This window comes from Mauremys mutica, chromosome 8, assembly GCF_020497125.1.
Source record: "Mauremys mutica isolate MM-2020 ecotype Southern chromosome 8, ASM2049712v1, whole genome shotgun sequence".
Lineage (NCBI taxonomy): Eukaryota > Metazoa > Chordata > Testudines > Geoemydidae > Mauremys > Mauremys mutica.
Window position 1 is genome coordinate 103,754,510 of NC_059079.1, and position 16,131 is coordinate 103,770,640.

Sequence of the window (16,131 nt, forward strand, 5' to 3'; positions counted from 1 at the left end):
AAACACCACATCTGCCCACACATGCCAGCCTGCTTTAAATTATGATGTAGGGGAGGAATGGGGCTCCTCCCCACCATGACAGCAAATTGCAATGTAGCAAACCCACTCCAAGAGGACTCTTCCTATTACAGCTGTGTCTAACTGCTCTGACAGGGACAGCTGTCCCAGTGCCAACGCAGCTAGAGGATGCAGGCTGGAGTCCTACAACATAATTAGCAGGCTGCTTCCCTTGGTGACCCAGTGGAATATTTTTCACAACTCATAGGAAGGAAGTTAGCTGCCACAGCCAGATACTGTTGAATTGGGAGTTGGTTCTCAGTTTCTGAAATACTCTACATTTTAGAGGCAGCCATTAAAACCCCTCAGGATGGAGCCCATATCACCACGATGATGTCAGTTCTCTTATCTTTGCCCCTGCTCCTCCCAAGACTACAGTGGCAGCTTGATGTTGCCTGGATTCGTCAAGCTATCTGATGACCGTTCAAATCTCAGACCATCTTTTATATCATTTTCTACCCTAGGCCTGAAGGCTCGTGACCCACAGGCCGTGATGTATGAAGAAATGCACTGTCTGGATTGGGTGTGTAACAAGCATAGCAATAGTTCACACTTCTATAGCACCCTCCTGCAGATCTGCAACACCTGACAGTTAAAAGGATAGAGTCTACTGACTCCTTCTGTCTGAAGTAGTTTTACCTTCTATTGTTACCTGTAACATCTACTATGACTGTAACTGAGACATGAGAAAGATTTCCTCTGTTTTTGTGCATTTGGCAGTTTATTTAAGCATTAATTTAACTGTTTCTCCACAATCAGTTTTCCCTATCTGAGACAATCTGTCATACTTCAAAAGAAGGAAAAACATTTTTAAATTATAGTGAGGGGAAAAAATATTTTGCAGGGGGAACTCAGTACCTGAAAATTCTTGCAAATCAATTAAAAAAAAAAAAAAAAAGGTAATTTCACATTGATGCTTCCCTTTAAATCCTCACACGATTCCTGTGAGGTCCATTTCAGACATGTACATTAAAGCACAAAGGCATTAAGTGACTTGCCCAAAATTGCAGCCTGCCAATCAGGCAGATTAGGAGAGAATCAAACCCATGCCCCCCAGTCCCAGGAGGAACCTACTAATCCAACCCCCACCCTTAGCACTTTGGATAGCAGCCACTCGCTCCTCAAGAGAACGCTTTCCTTTTGTATAAAAAACGCAAGCTAGAGACCTGTAAGCATAACGCCACTCAAACCATCTAATTGCTGGTAAACAGGTAGAAAACAGGTATTTATCTTCACTCTGCTCCCAGCAACACACTACTGAGGTTTTGCTTGCTCAGTGGATTTCTGAAAACTAAGACAAATGCATTTTAGGCTTGAGAAAATAATCCAGAGGGGAAAGTGGTGGTGAAAAATAACCATATAAACCCCTAGATAAAAGCAGCTCTAGTGGATTAACACACCAAGGCTTTGTAGCTCCTGAATTTAGCAACTGATTCTGGCCCCAGGCATCAGTGCAACAAAATAGGCTAGTCTCAGCCTTGGAGAAATGGGCTGGGGGATTGCAGAGAAAACATGATGGAGTCTTGGGAGGGCAGCATGAACCAGTGGAGTGGTGTTTGCAGGGCTTCAGTCAACAGCTGCTTTGGAGTTTGTAGGAGTGAGGTTAATGAGCACAACTTAAATGAAAAAGATGAATGCATGGGCCATGTTGGCGGCTATAATGTAATCATCTGCTAACATATTGACCCTCTGTAGAAGAGCACATCCAAGCACTATTTCACATTAAAAACAGGCGGCTGGCCCCCATCAGGGGGATGTGCCTGATGAACCTTGTCAGACAACAGCCCAAGGTTGGGCTTATCTGCCTCTACAGTGGTGGATCTGGCCCTCATCCATGAGAAGACATCCTGCTGTTTTATGGCTGCATTCAGCCTCCTGGACCAGCACCAAGTCCTTGTCAGACGGAGAAAGGGGATGAAGAGCTGATGAAGCGGGATAAATAGATACAAGGGTCACGTTACCTCAGCAATCATAACAACAATCACAGTGTCCTCCTTTTCCTGCTGGGTGAGCTCTGAGATCAGGGAGTTCAGGGTGTCCGTAAGGTATGAATGCACCTCTCGCTTCACGCTGGGGATTCCCATCACTATGGACACTGCTCAGAACCAAAGCAAAGTGTTTTCAGAAAGACGAACACAGGGCAATGGGCCAGGAAAACAAACAAGACTGTTCACTCAGCCCCCGAAGTCTCACTTTCTACTGGCTTTTAGCACTATGTTCCATCAATAGGAAAATGGGCTAGGGACCAAAACCCCTGTGGCTACCCAGGGCTAATTCACTGAATTATCCCTATCAGCAGGTTAACTTTTTTCTGATGAACAGTTTGGCCAGGAAACAAAAAGGAACGGTATGCTAGCATGCAGGGCCTCCCTTTGAAGCATTCAGTACAGTTATTACAGCTTTAAGACTGATATTTAGGAAATGCTGCAGTGTTCCTCTTCAGAAAGGCCTTTCAACCCTAAAAAGACACTCAACACTGAGCTCTCTTCTGCCCAGAACAGGCCAACCAACAAAACCCTTAACAAATCAACATTAAAAAAAAAGTAAATTAATAAAAGTTAAAAAAAACAATCAAACAAAAACCCCTATCCCAAGCAGAGTTTTTATCCCAAGAAGAGGAAAAGTTCCAGGGACTCCATGAAGTCCACTAGGGGCTTTGCCATTCCACTGACTTTACATGGGAGCGGCTCAGATACAATACTGAGGGGTGGCAGTAAGACTGACCAACCGACAGACACGTCAAATATCACTTTAGGTCTGGTTAAAGCACAGACTGTATCTCCCTGCATCTCTTAACTTACAAGGGTTACACTGTGTGCATCCACCCTAAGGCACTGATGCAGTGAGGAAGCCTGCATGGAATGTGGTCCCCTACTTCCAGTCCTGCTCATCTCGAGCCAGGAATGGAGGGGAGGAGAAGGGCACACGTAAAGTGAAGGGAAGAGACATTGGATCTTGGTGCTGATGCAGCTGCTTTTACCTCCAGTGCGTCCCTGTCCCACATGCACAGCTGGTTGTAGACTGTTCTCCTTGGACAGCAAATGTGGCAAATGATGAAAGATGGTGGGAAGATGCAGCACATTCTTGTTGGTGATATTCCAGAGTTTTAATTTGGTTTCATCTTAAAGGAGGAAAAGGAAGTCAATATGCAGGATAACATACAGGAAGAGATCACAAGGCTTCAAGCAATAAAACCCCCTCACAGGGCAATCTGGCCATTTTAGACTATCACTAGATTAATCCACCCAGCCTCCTCAGTGTGCACCCACAACTCCCACTAACGTCAGTGGGAGCTGTGTGTAAAGGCACTGAATAAGGTCCAAAATCTTTGAGGGGAGGAGAACGAAGATCAGATTTTATCAAAAAGATCCAATTTTCCCATCCAATCAACTTTCGCACTTTGAAATAAGAGAGCAAATCTAAACCCTCCACTGTGACCTGCTTTTCATAAACGTTCAACACTGAGCATACAGTTGGTGGTAAAAGCTCACGAGCAAGCAAGTTAGCGTATATTATCTGCAGAGGCTTGATTCAATGTCTAACGGTGCACGTCTAATGGCCATCTCCATTCACATAGATTTTCTGAACCTCTTAAGGCCCCTCATGCTAAATCAGAGACGATCTGGACCTTGGCCTATGCTTGCCCATCCTATCTGCAGCCCTACACAAACACACACCTCACTACCTCCTCTATAGCAAGAGCTTCTCTCTGTTAAAAGTCTGATTCACCAGATAAACTGCTCCATGTCCGGTTTACGTCCCGTAGGGCCTGCTTCTCAGAGATCGCTCTCTTTATCTCGTCTAGGACCAGGTTCAACTCCTTGGAGCGCTTTAGGCTCTCCTGTTCAGCAGCATGCAGACGGTCTCTGAGCGCTAGGAACTCTCGCTGATAGATATCCACCACCTCACCTGTGGAGAGAGAAGAGAGAGGAAAGACGTTTTTCCCCTGCTGTGACAGTTCCAAAAGGCAAAGTGTCATTAATCAGCCATTCTCCCACTCCGCAGCCCTAGGCACCAAACCTAAAACAGAGGGAGGGAGAAGTATTGCCAAATCACTGAGGTAACGGCTCACCCATGTGTGCTTCACAGCAAGTAAAACTGTCAGAGCACTGGCCATTTTACCTGAGGGCTCTATAACACAGGCAGAGCAGGTAGCACCACTTACTAGTGTTGCCTGGCCCTTCCTGTTAAAACACCCTGTTGTCAGTTGCTTATAAAACTTTCCCTCCTACTGTGAAGGAAACTGGCAGTGGCGGAGGGGGAGAACAGGACTGGGACCCAGTTGCCTTGGGGGAGACACAGATTTGACGAGGCTTGGGGGGAAGACTGGGAGTGGCTGGACAAGGATCCAGTGAAGGAATGAGGGCAGGGGAGACAGATCTGACAAGGAGCTGGGGCCTGGGCGGTGAGTATTGTAAGCAAGGGGAGGCTTTGCCTTCCCAAACAGCCTGCCGTGGCCTCACCCCGAGGCCAGTGTGCCCCCTCCAGCAACTCGGGGCCGCCAGGGTGGCTGGTGCTGGGCCGCGCTGGCCGCCTGGAGCCCCAAGGCTGGGGACGCAGTGACCGTGCCGCCCAAGGGCTGTGGCGCACCCAGGCTGGGGCCTCGCCCCCCTCCCACACCTGGAAGCAGTGGGGCCATGGTGGGGGTGCTTTGGGTTCCTGCGGGGGAGCGGAAAGTAGAAGGGGAGCAGGGTCTCGGGCACAAGGGGAGGGGCTGGAGGTTAGCCTCCGCGGGTGGCTGGGTCACCGGCCACCCATGAGCTGGGGTGTGGGAGGAAAACCCCTGGACTGCCTGGGCAATGAGATGAGTGAAGGAGCCAGTGAGGGGTGAGGCTGGGGAAGAAGCTAAGGGATGAGGATTGAGATCGGATGAGCAGCCCCAAAAGGAAGACACGGACTGGGAGCCAGTGACTAGGGAGGTGGCCAGATGAGATGTCAGCAGGTGGGGAAGTGGAACTGGTTGGGTGAGGAGACTGGGGACAAGGAGTTGGGGCAGGAGTGGGAGAACTGGGACTGGACTGTGGAGGGGGAGACACTGGGGAGAGGTGGGAATTGGGGCTCTGACAGATGGGGAGACCAGGATTGCACGGTCAAGGAAACTGGGACTGGGAAGATTAGCCTGAGGAAGTGGAGACTGGGACAAGGAGCCAGGGGTTGAGAAGAGCCAGGGTAGGGACAGGCTGCAGGAGACAGTACAGAAAGGGTCACGCTTGGAGAAGAATCTGTGCCCATGAGAGCACGCGCCCCTGCAGAGCTTGGAACGGAACCCAAGATTCTTGTCTCAACATTCCTCCGCGGTCAGCAAAACCTTGTGAAACACACTGGCAGAGTGGGTGTCTCACCCCCTTCATCATCATTATTTGAATTACCATAGCAGGTACAATCCCCAGTCACGGACCAGGACTCCACGGTGCTGGGGACTGTACAAACAGAACAAAAAGATGGTCCCTGCCCCAGAGAAGTTACAGTGTAAATATAAGACAACAGATGATACCATACAGACAGATGGGGGAGTATAAAGGAAACAGTGAGACAATATTGGGTCAGCACGACAGGCAGAGATTTCAGCACAGTAGCAGCTCAGCTGGTAAGTTTTTGTGGGCTCCATGGAAAAGGAGAGTGTGGCAGGGCAGGGGTAAAACCCCTTGATTGCCCTGCTTTCGGGCACAGAGGCCAGGGGCAGAGGCTCAAAGCAGCCAGCAGGGAGCCCAGCCGCAGGCCCTAACGAGGGCTGGCTCACTGCGATAGACTGAGCTAACCAGGGACAGCTGGGCTGAAGGCTGGGAGGGATATAAAAGCCCTGTACTGAACTCAGTCAGGAGGCTGGCCTGGGAGAGGACAGGAGGCTACAGCTCTGTCTCCTCACCACAGGACGGGAGCCTGGAGGGCCAAGAGACCCTGGAATGGGTTAGAAAGGGGATAACTGTTTGGGGATAAAGGGGACTGCATGGTGGCACTGTAAAATAAAGCACAAGGGTGAAACACCGGAAGAAGGCGCGAGAACTCTTATTTTATCAGCCTAAGCACAGGGCGAGAAGGAGGAAACCTGAGTGGACCCTGTGACAGAGTTTGAAAGAGGCTAAGGAGATAACTCTGCAGATGGTTGAGGGGAGGTCCTCCCAAGTGCAAGTGGCAGCATAAGATAAAGCACAAAGGTGTTTGTTTGAAAGTTTAACAAGGGAATAATGGAAGCAGGTATCGTGGGCTGATTGGTGGCAAAAGCTGACATCTCGATAGTGATCCCTAGTGAAGAGAAGAGCCCTGAAAGTGAAGACAAGTAAGGGCTTGGCTACACTTACAAATTTGCAGCGCTGCAGCAGGGTGTGAAAACACACCCTCTCCAGCGCTGCAAATTGCGGCGCTGCAAAGCGCCAGTGTGGTCAAAGCCTGTCCGTTATTCCCCACAGGGAGGTGGAGTACGGACAGCGCTGGGAGAGCTCTCTCCCAGCGCTGGCGCTTTGACTACACTTAGCGCTTCAAAGCGCTACCGCGGCAGCGCTTTGAAGTGCTAAGTGTAGCCACAGCCTAATTTATGTTTGATGCAACAGAGCGGAGGAGCCCATTACAAACTACCGCTCCTATCAGTTACTCTGTTATCTCCAGCGGCAGAGATCTATGCAGTGGATCTAAAACTTCCAACCCTATGGATGACCCATGTGTTTGTCAATATGCCACCACATAAGGGAATTTTTATTTTTGCAGTTTGCTTTTTTAGAAACTTAGGAAATTACGTATAAGAAACCTAGCTTAAAACATTAAAATTGCAAAGTCAAGCACTCAAAAGTTTGGAAATGCAGAATTAAGACTGTCTCTGCAACCTTGTGCATGTGTGTTATGATATGCTTTAATTACTATTTTTTCCAAAGGACCCCTGGCTCATTTAGTGCACAGGATGGCTGAATCAGGACTGTGTAGTAAAGGAGACTGTGGTCTGTAAGATCCCTGCCTCATTTGTTGAGGAAGTTGGAAAGGATGTAGAGAGTGGGTGAGAAATAGAAAGGATGGTCTTATAGTGCTGTCCTGGATCATTACATTCTATCCTTACCTTTGCCACAGAGCTCTTATATGATCCTGGTCAAGTCACTTATATCAAACTGTTCACAGGTGCCCATTAATTGTATGTCCATCAATTTCTATATGCCCAACTTGAGACGCTGCAGTCTGACTTGTAGAAGTGCTGAGCACTCACATCTAGAATAGAGCTGGCTGGAAATTTTCCCATGAAACCAAGTTTTGTTGGAAAATGCTACTCTAAACTGGAAATGTCTTGTGAAAACAGTTCAGGTTTGAAGAAATTTTGTTGAAACACAGGCAGGATTCTGTCAGATACCTGCCCAGGTTCCCTATCAGCTCGCCTGGTGGGCCGCTGGGGACCAGCAGCTCCAGGGCCATTCTGCCATGCCAGGGGTTCCCAGGCTTCCTACCATGGAGCTGGGAGCCTGAAAGCCCTTAGAGCCCCTGGTCTAGCACAGGCACCATTAATGCTGGTACTGAGTGCTTGACTTTGTGACCTTAATAGTGTTCTTTGAAGATTGGTTTGTGTGTGTAATCCCATTTAGAACGTTAAATATTTACAGTTCTGCCTCAAGTCTATACCCTGGAGCAAGAGTCCAGAATCTACAGGCAATTATAGTAGCAAAGCTATAGTTAAAGCACAACCTCGATTTCTCTTTTCGACTCAGTTTTCCAGGGGGTTAATATATAACCTGGCTGATTTTAAAGTCACCTTGGGTTGAAAATGTGCTATATAAAAATTGCCCATGTTGTTAAAGATTTCCTACAAGGGAAAAGAAATTGGGCATTTGCCCTTCTCCGCTTCTTTATAATGCACGGTGTAAAGGTGACCTGTACGCTGGGTTTAAAAACAAAGCAAAGAGACATTCCAAGTGTGTGTGAAATGGAAAGCATGTCCAGGTGTGTGTACCTGACAGCACACGAGAGTCTGAATTACAATACGCATGCCTCCAAGACTGTGCAAGTTTGAGAGCACATGTCCAAGGGATGTTTATGAGTCAGAGAAGAGGGGGTGTGCACATGCAAATGAGCGTTCATGGGTGGTATGTGGGGTGGATGGGAAGGGTGGGCTACCAGATTTTTGCCTGTCAAATCTTGGTAGTTCTGCAAGGCTGAATTAAGCCATGAGTGCTCATGATACACATGCTTTGCTCCTCCAGCAAAACTAGAGAAGACCAGCTTGATGCTCCTGATAGCCTTGGCTTCTCTTTCCCTTCCCTCTTCCCTCCACCCTTTTTTTTTTTTTTTTTTTAAACTTTTGAACTTCATTTAAACAAAACACAGCACAGCACATCCTGGGTCTCTCTTATACATCACAGGGGAACCAAAGAAGGCACGAGCCCAATTAAAAAAAAAAATCCTTTGTAGGTCACAGCTTTAAGAGTCCCTCAGGGCAGCACTTTCATCTTTTGTTCATGCTGCCCTGAGTGATTTCCGTATATGAAGCAGCACCAGAAGCTTCTGAAAACGACAGAGCTATGTCCAAGTGAGGGTGAAGTTATCAGGACTTCTTTGAACCGGCTTTCAAATCACTTTGCAAAAGGGGATGCCGCCACACAAGACGATGTTATTGTTTTTACTATGGCAACTCAGAACAGCAGCCAGAAAAGACACAAAAAATAGCCTGTCTCCTGCATGAAACTCTCCAGTTTATTTTCCACTCTCCAGATAGTACTATGTACCAACTGCAGTGTGGCATCCAAGAAGTGGGGAAGCTGGTAAGAAGGAAAAACAGACTGGTTAGATTAAAATTCTAGTTTAAAAGCTCAGTAATAACATTGCTTCCTCGCTTCATAAATATGAACTACTTGGACATACAGCTAGAAATAGTGCAACCATCACTCCGACCCACTCCAGGATGGGGTATGGAAATCACAGCCAGGACCAAAAGCCAAATCTCCAGCTGTGTCCATGGTCCCAGCTGCTTCAAGTGGATCAGTGTGAATAATTAAGGACAGGGTGCAGGACCTCAGCCTGCACAGATTGTGTTCTTTGTCAGATGGCACAAGAAGGCTCTTGGGATGATAAAAAACAACCACCCAAAAAACTTGTGGGTGGAGTGGGCATTTAAAGAAATACACTTTATTAATAAACAGCCTTTTTTTAAAGTATTTTGTAAGTTATGTTTCTGATTAGAGGTATTAGCGAGACAAGGAAGGTGAGGTAATTTCTTTTCTTGGACCAACTTCTGTTGGTGACAGAGACAAGCTTTAGAACTTACCCGGAGGCAGTCAGCTTCACAGTAACTGAGACAGGGCTTACCCAAAAGGTGGTGATGGAGAAAAAGCTGCTCCTATGCCTTGATAGCTTTCTCCTGCAGAGTCCCACATGGCTCAATTCTAGCCTTCTCTTCTCCCCCTCAACTTAAGAAACTGCTCCAACAACTTAATAAAACTGCTACTGGAGCTTGTGAGAGGACATGGACTTTTACACCAGTGAACACGTGAAACACCGCTCTATACCACATGCACATCAGACACAGAACCCAGTAACTCAGCTGCCCTGGTGTTTGAGGAAGATAAGCACCTGAATAACAACTAGATGGTGCAAATGAAAACCTGTAGAGACAGAGGCAATACTGTTAGGAGGAGGAAAACATTATAAACATTCTCTATTCAGGAAATCTGCCTCCAGTTGCTGAGGTGGTACTCAGTCTTAGGGATTTCCTAGGGACCCAAAGGACACCAATAATCAGAAATGCCTTTTATCATATTTAACTGGCCAGGAAGCTGCATTCCTTGCTATAAGATGTAGCTGCGACTGATCCACATGCTCATCTCCTCCAAGATCAATTACTGCAATGCACAGAACCTGTGGTTGACACTTAATATCATAGAATATCAGGGTTGGAAGGGACCTCAGGAGGTCATATAGTCCAACCCCCTGCTCAAAGCAAGACCAATCCCCAGACAGATTTTTTTGCCTCAGATCCCTAAGAGGCCTCCTCAAGGATTGAACTCACACAAACTCTCACAAAACAGACCCAAGTCCAACACACAGTAGACCCTCTTCTAAGCAACACAAGCCAACTAAGACACATCACCGCAGCATGCCTCATGCTGCACTGAGTCTCTTTTCCAAAAAGAGATTCAACACAAGACCCTAATCTTCAAGGCTTTCACATAAGACTGGGCCTGGCTACCTCTGAGACCATAGCTGTGGTCATCAGTAACGATCAAGGTAACAATGCCAAGAACAAGGCTAACAGGAGTTGGGAAACAGGCCTTCATGGTAGTTGGCCCTAAGAGGTGAAGGATCCCCTGTCCATGAGGCATGTGAATAGCCATGAAGCTTTCCATGCTCAGGAACTAACAGTAAACCTCAGTTCTCTCTTTGCAACAATTTTAGAATAGCTCAATGAGGACAGACAGAATGTGAGAAGAAAGGAAGAGAAGTAGGGTGAGGTGGGAGGAGAAACAAACCAACCAAGCACACTCTACCGCAGTGCGTAAGAAGGGATCCATTCGTATGTTCACATTAATAGATTTTAAGGCCAGAAAGGATCATTACGATAATCTAATCCAACATCCTGTGTAACGCAGGGCCAAGAATTCCACAGAGTGACTCCTGCAACAAACTGCCTAGTTGCTTATATAACCATAGATCCCCTCATACGATGGTGAAGGGTGCACTACAAACACACAGGGAATCTTATTTCAAAGCAAAACTACATGTCAACCTGCCTTTTTTTTTTTTTTCTCTTAAAGCAGACATGGAAAGAGAATTGTTTTCAGTAGTATTTGACTACACACGTACAACAGACTAGAAACTTTAATAAATTAACCATTTCTAATTTTCCTGTATTTCTTCTTACTCTATTATTCATGAAACTGGGCAATTCAGTATTACACATGTGTGACTGACCACAGTTAGAAGCTACAGAATGAATCACTAGACCCTAGCCCAAGGCAAATTTATTCAACTAATATTAGACTACTAAATCTAACTCATGCAAGAGGCCATGCCAGTTTTCATAATAAAGACAATGAATTAGTGCATATCTGTTAAGCAAACACGGACATGGGATGAGGGCTCTGTCTATACTGACAAGAAGAGGATTGCAAGAAACCACTATTTGGTATGCTTTGAGTCTGCAACGTTTGTTCTGTGTCTTGTGTTCTCATACAAGTATTTCTAGGCATAGATTTAACAGCAGTTACCTTTATTTCTGAGTGCAGATATACTATTCTGTGCAGGCTTTAAAATAGACTGATAAACAACGGGTGCTCCACAAGTACAGATTTTCTATTATCTATTCCTGACCGAAACTATCCCCTATTTTACACAGATTTCTTAATAAGGGAGGCAGGCATTGCAAAGTTTTAATTTAAAAAATGAAACCATCTAAGTTTAATGCACAAAATGATAGGAAGTTTATTAGAAGCATGAAAAGCACATTTTCCCCATTTCAATATCTGCAGTGGAAAAATGGGATTTTAACAAACTTTTACACACAGTCACCCTGGACTGAAGGCAAGAGAACAGCTAGCGAAGCTAAATATGGGTTTTCTTTTTTAGAAGTTATGAATGCCCCAAAAACGTTAACTTAGAACAAGAGTGTCACACACAACTAAAACACTATCACATATAATCTGCACTTCTGTCTGAGAATGAATTAAAGAGGAAAAAGAGCTCTGTTTTTACCTTGCTGACTGTGGCACCGGCTATGTAAGCTTCTCGTTGACTCCAGAGGCTTAGTTTGGTTCTGCGGATAGTTTACCACTCTGCAGTTTTGCAAACTGGCTGGACTGAAACATTACAATTAAAGTTCCAAATACAATTCTAAATACTGTATAAGCTTAGGCCCCTTAATGAGAGAGAAGATTCCATGAGCATTCTCAGTTTTGGGGTTCATAAGAGAGAGTTTAGATGATAAAATAAGACGCAGCTTGCATAAAACTGTGGAAAATAACTTATAAAATGCTTGTGGCACCTTAAAGACTAACAAATTTATTTTAGCATGAGCTTTCGTGAGCTACAGCCACAAGATACTCCTGTTCTTTTTGCGGATACAGACTAACACGGCTGCTACTCTGAAACTTATAAAATGCTGTTTCCAAGGCATGACATGTTTTCAGTGAATTCTGTAATTAATCCTTTCCCTGCAAATTCCAGCTAGGGGAAAGTTAATTTTCACTCCCAATTTCCCCCAACCCATTTCTTTCTTTCTTTCTTTCTTTCTTTCTTTCTTTCTTTCTTTCTTTCTTTCTCTCTCTCTCTCACACACACACACACACACACACACACTTTAAAAGGTTTAATAATTTAAGCAGATGAAACCAGGGCTTCAAATTTGTTCCAAGTTGTGAAGCTCTCATTCATATAAAACAGACTATCCTCTCTACTCGGATTAAGGCTGTGCTGCATGGTTAAAGAAACCTCGTTCACTTAAAAATTACATTCCTGCTTTAAAAAAGTTTTATCTATTTTTACAAGCAACCGCTAAAATTACTGAAAAATTACTTACCCCCTCCACCTCCCTGTTTACTTTGTGCATTTGACAGCACTTTATGCATAAGCCATTCTACTCCCCCCCCCGCCCCAAAGTTAGTTTTCTCTGGTTTTTGTGTTTGAGGTTTTCACACTGCAATGTTGCAAAAAGAGAGAGAACTATTTAGAGATACATTAAAAAATTCTGAAAACCACAAAAAACTGGCAGGGGGATTCAGAGGAGGGTGTAGCACCTGAAACATTTGTTCTTTTTTTAGGTTGATGGTGTCTAACTCAAATACAAGCAGACGCCCATGAACTCCCAAATGCTCTAGAGTATTGCTTTTATACCATTTATGCGTTGTATAAATTTGTGGTCTTCCACTTCATGGTTGCATCTGCTTTTGCTGTGTGCTTCACTTCAGATCAGTGTTTTGGTCCCAACTTTGTGGTCTCTGAATCCAAGGGTTTGTTAAAATTCTACTGAAAACCTATGCAGAGCTTTGTACCTGGTGAGCATATATCTGGCTTCAAGACAAACTTATCAAGCTTAATGGAGGGGATGGTATGACGGGATAGCCTAATTTTGGCAATTAATTCATCTTTGATTATTATCAGGTAAATATGCCCAATGGTCTGTGAGGGGATGTTAGATGGGGTGGGATCTGAGTTACTACAGAGAATTCTTTCCTCGGTGCTGGCTGGTGAGTCTTGCCCACATGCTCAGGGTTTAACTGATCGCCATCTTTGGGGTCAGGAAGGAATTTGCCTCCAGGGAAGATTGGCAGAGGCCCTGGAGGTTTTTCGCCTTCCTCTGCAGTGTGGGGCACAGGTCACTTGCTGGAGGATTCTCTGCACCTTGAGGTCTTTAAATCACAATTTGAGGACTTCAATAACTCAGACATAGGTTAGGGGTTTGTTCCAGGAGTGGGAGGTGAGATTCTGTGGCCTGCAAACTGCAGGAGGTCAGACTAGATGACCATAATGGTCCCTTCTGACCTTAAGTCTATGAATCTATGTCTTTTAACAGAGCCAAGCAATACACACAGAGCATCCAGTAAGGAGTAAAAACAAGAGCTATTTAAACTGAATATTTTTGTGCAAGAATTGTCATTTACTATATTTGTACAGTGCCTAGTGCAATGGGTTCTCAGTATGGTTGGGGCAACTGCAGTAGCAACGTAAGTACTAACAAACCAAACAACATCATCTATTTTTTTTTCCTCTCCTAATAACTAAAGATGGATATTGGGGCCTGGTCTGCAAAGACTGGCAACAGGGTTAAGGCATTGCTTAATGGCTTTTTCTAGAGCACTACACTCTGCTCATGTCAGAGTTAAATGGAAAATGTCACTGATTATTCATTCACTAATGACCTGCTTGCTCAAGCAGACTGCAGTACTTTTCATTAAACCGGAGTGCTGATGCCCAATTGTAGCAATTTGCTGCATTTCCAACTAACAGTAGAAAAAGTGAAATTGTATCTAACTTTAATGCTTCTATTCTATAATGTCTATAGGAGGCTTTTCACTTCCCTGTGAAGTTACACATGATGTTGTGATTTAATTACAGTGCCTCCTGCTTGGACAAGTGAGGACCAAGCATTAAAGCAACTACAGAATGATTTTATTTCTTCTGGATTACAAATCATGCAATTTTGTAAATGTCAGCACATAATGTGTAGTTGGAAGATTCCAACCCTTGCCCTCACAAAAGAAGAACCCAATTCCTGAGTGACAGAAGGTATCTTTTGAAAAGCCATTAGGAAAAACAGAATTAGCTCCGACACATAAAAGCAAGTTCAAAACACAGAAGACAGGACTTGCTTCTAATTAGGCTGAACAAATTTCTGTGCTAGTGTCTGTTCAAAATAGCTCCTAGCTACACCTCTCAAATAGACAGATTCTGAAAAAATACATTTTTTTCTTCCATGGCCTCCAGGTGTAAAAATAATCGCAATGGTAGTTCTCGTAAAGTATCCGGAGAATCAAGCACACTAAGATCCAGATACAAATTCTCACAGTACATATCAAAAAACCAAAAGTGTGTCTGTTACTTTGTGGTTTCCCTTTTCTTAATATACAATATATTGCTGCAAAGAAAGCAAACATAACATAAATTGACCTGTGACGTAGTACATGTCTGTGCTGGGTGAGAGAGTTGATGATAACAAATGGGATACCAGAATATCTCAGACATGGTATTCTGCTACCCAGTGAACATTCTGTGCCAAAATGAAAATCTCAGGCCTGGGGAGAATGCCAGGTTTCACACGTTGCTATGTTTGGTCCTTAGCCATTAGCGACAGTCTATCTTGAAACCTACCCCCATTCAGGAATCAAAGTCAGAATTGAGAAAAGTTATTCTACAACACAGTTGGCCGTACAGCTGTACAGTCTACACAGGGGATGGCTCTGTTTACAGACTAGCAACTGAGTCCCAGACAGTCAGCTAGTTCTCAAAAGGTGTCGCTCATTATCTTACAAACAAAGTTTATTGGAGCACAACGAGGCTGGCGGTCAGGATAACTGCACTAGAAAAGCTAGAGTGACATCTTTCAGAATCACTTTAATAGTTTACAATCTCACACAGAAGGCTCTTCTCTCTGGCTTCCTTCCCTGCACTGGGTTGCTCTTTAAAACAATGGCCAAGATTTGTTTTAAAAGTGTGCCTAAAGTTAGTGTTCCAAGTCCATATTTAGACACCTGTACAAGCGGCCTGATTTTCAGAGATGCTGAGCAGCCCCCACTGAAATCAATGGCATGCATACAATCATGGTTTTCTTGGTTGTGGTGGGACCCACCCACGTGTCTTTCTTGACTCACTTAAGAAGATTGAAACATTTGTTTGGGGAAATAAAATAAGCTTTATATGGACTCTGCAAACAGACCAGAAACACTGAAGCAGATAAAATTTTGGGCCAGCTAAGACAGTGCCCACTTAACGTGCAAATACTTCACCACCACAGAGAAGTCTCTGTGGCTCTGCTCTTCTTAAATTACTGTAAAAACAATGACCATGTTTGCTAGCTGGGGAGGGGAGGAAGCAAGGTTACCACTTCCTCATAGGTTTTCAGTTTCAATGTTGAAGCAGAGATATAACTTTAGAATTAAGCAGGGGAGTCACAGTATCACAAGTGCAATTACAATTCCAGGCCTGTGAGCCTCTGAGACCAGTCCACATCCACATTTGTCAGGAGTTTTATGTCTTCGGTCTGTATTAGTCTTTAAAACCGCATCATAATCTCCCAGAAAGCCCTTTGTGCATTTTAAATAAGTCAGCATTTCAGGACCAATTAGCTTTGTTTTTGTTCTTTGAAGATAACTTTTCCCAGCAGAGCATATTGATGTCCAAAGCCTGAGATTTCTCCACCTTAGTCTTTCAGCAAATGAATACCAAGTCTTTGCAAACTGCATTTGCCACTCAATAAAATTTTATAAAATTAAAAAAACCCAGACTTTTTGTCTTTATAAAATCTTGGTTTTGGGAGGGCAACTGTATATTTTGATTATTTTGTTTCAAGTTCTCCAGTCTTGTGAAGCAAATGCTCATTCCTAAGAGCAGAAAGGTAAGGAAACAAATACAATTAGCTGGAAAAGAAGTTCCAGATCTCTGCTTACAAGCCAAGCC

At 44.5% G+C, this 16,131-nt stretch overlaps 1 protein-coding gene across 1 annotated transcript in view; it reads right to left on the minus strand.

Moving 5' to 3' along the window:
- Nucleotides 1–16,131, minus strand: part of MGAT4B (alpha-1,3-mannosyl-glycoprotein 4-beta-N-acetylglucosaminyltransferase B) — a 95,221-nt gene that overhangs the window by 25,608 nt on the left and 53,482 nt on the right. The window contains exons 2-4 of the mRNA XM_045026128.1: nt 3,787–3,966; nt 3,038–3,178; nt 2,019–2,152 (exon numbers count right to left, since the gene is read on the minus strand). Coding sequence (XP_044882063.1) covers nt 2,019–2,152; nt 3,038–3,178; nt 3,787–3,966 — 455 coding nt within the window. The remainder of the gene's footprint in view (nt 1–2,018; nt 2,153–3,037; nt 3,179–3,786; nt 3,967–16,131) is intronic.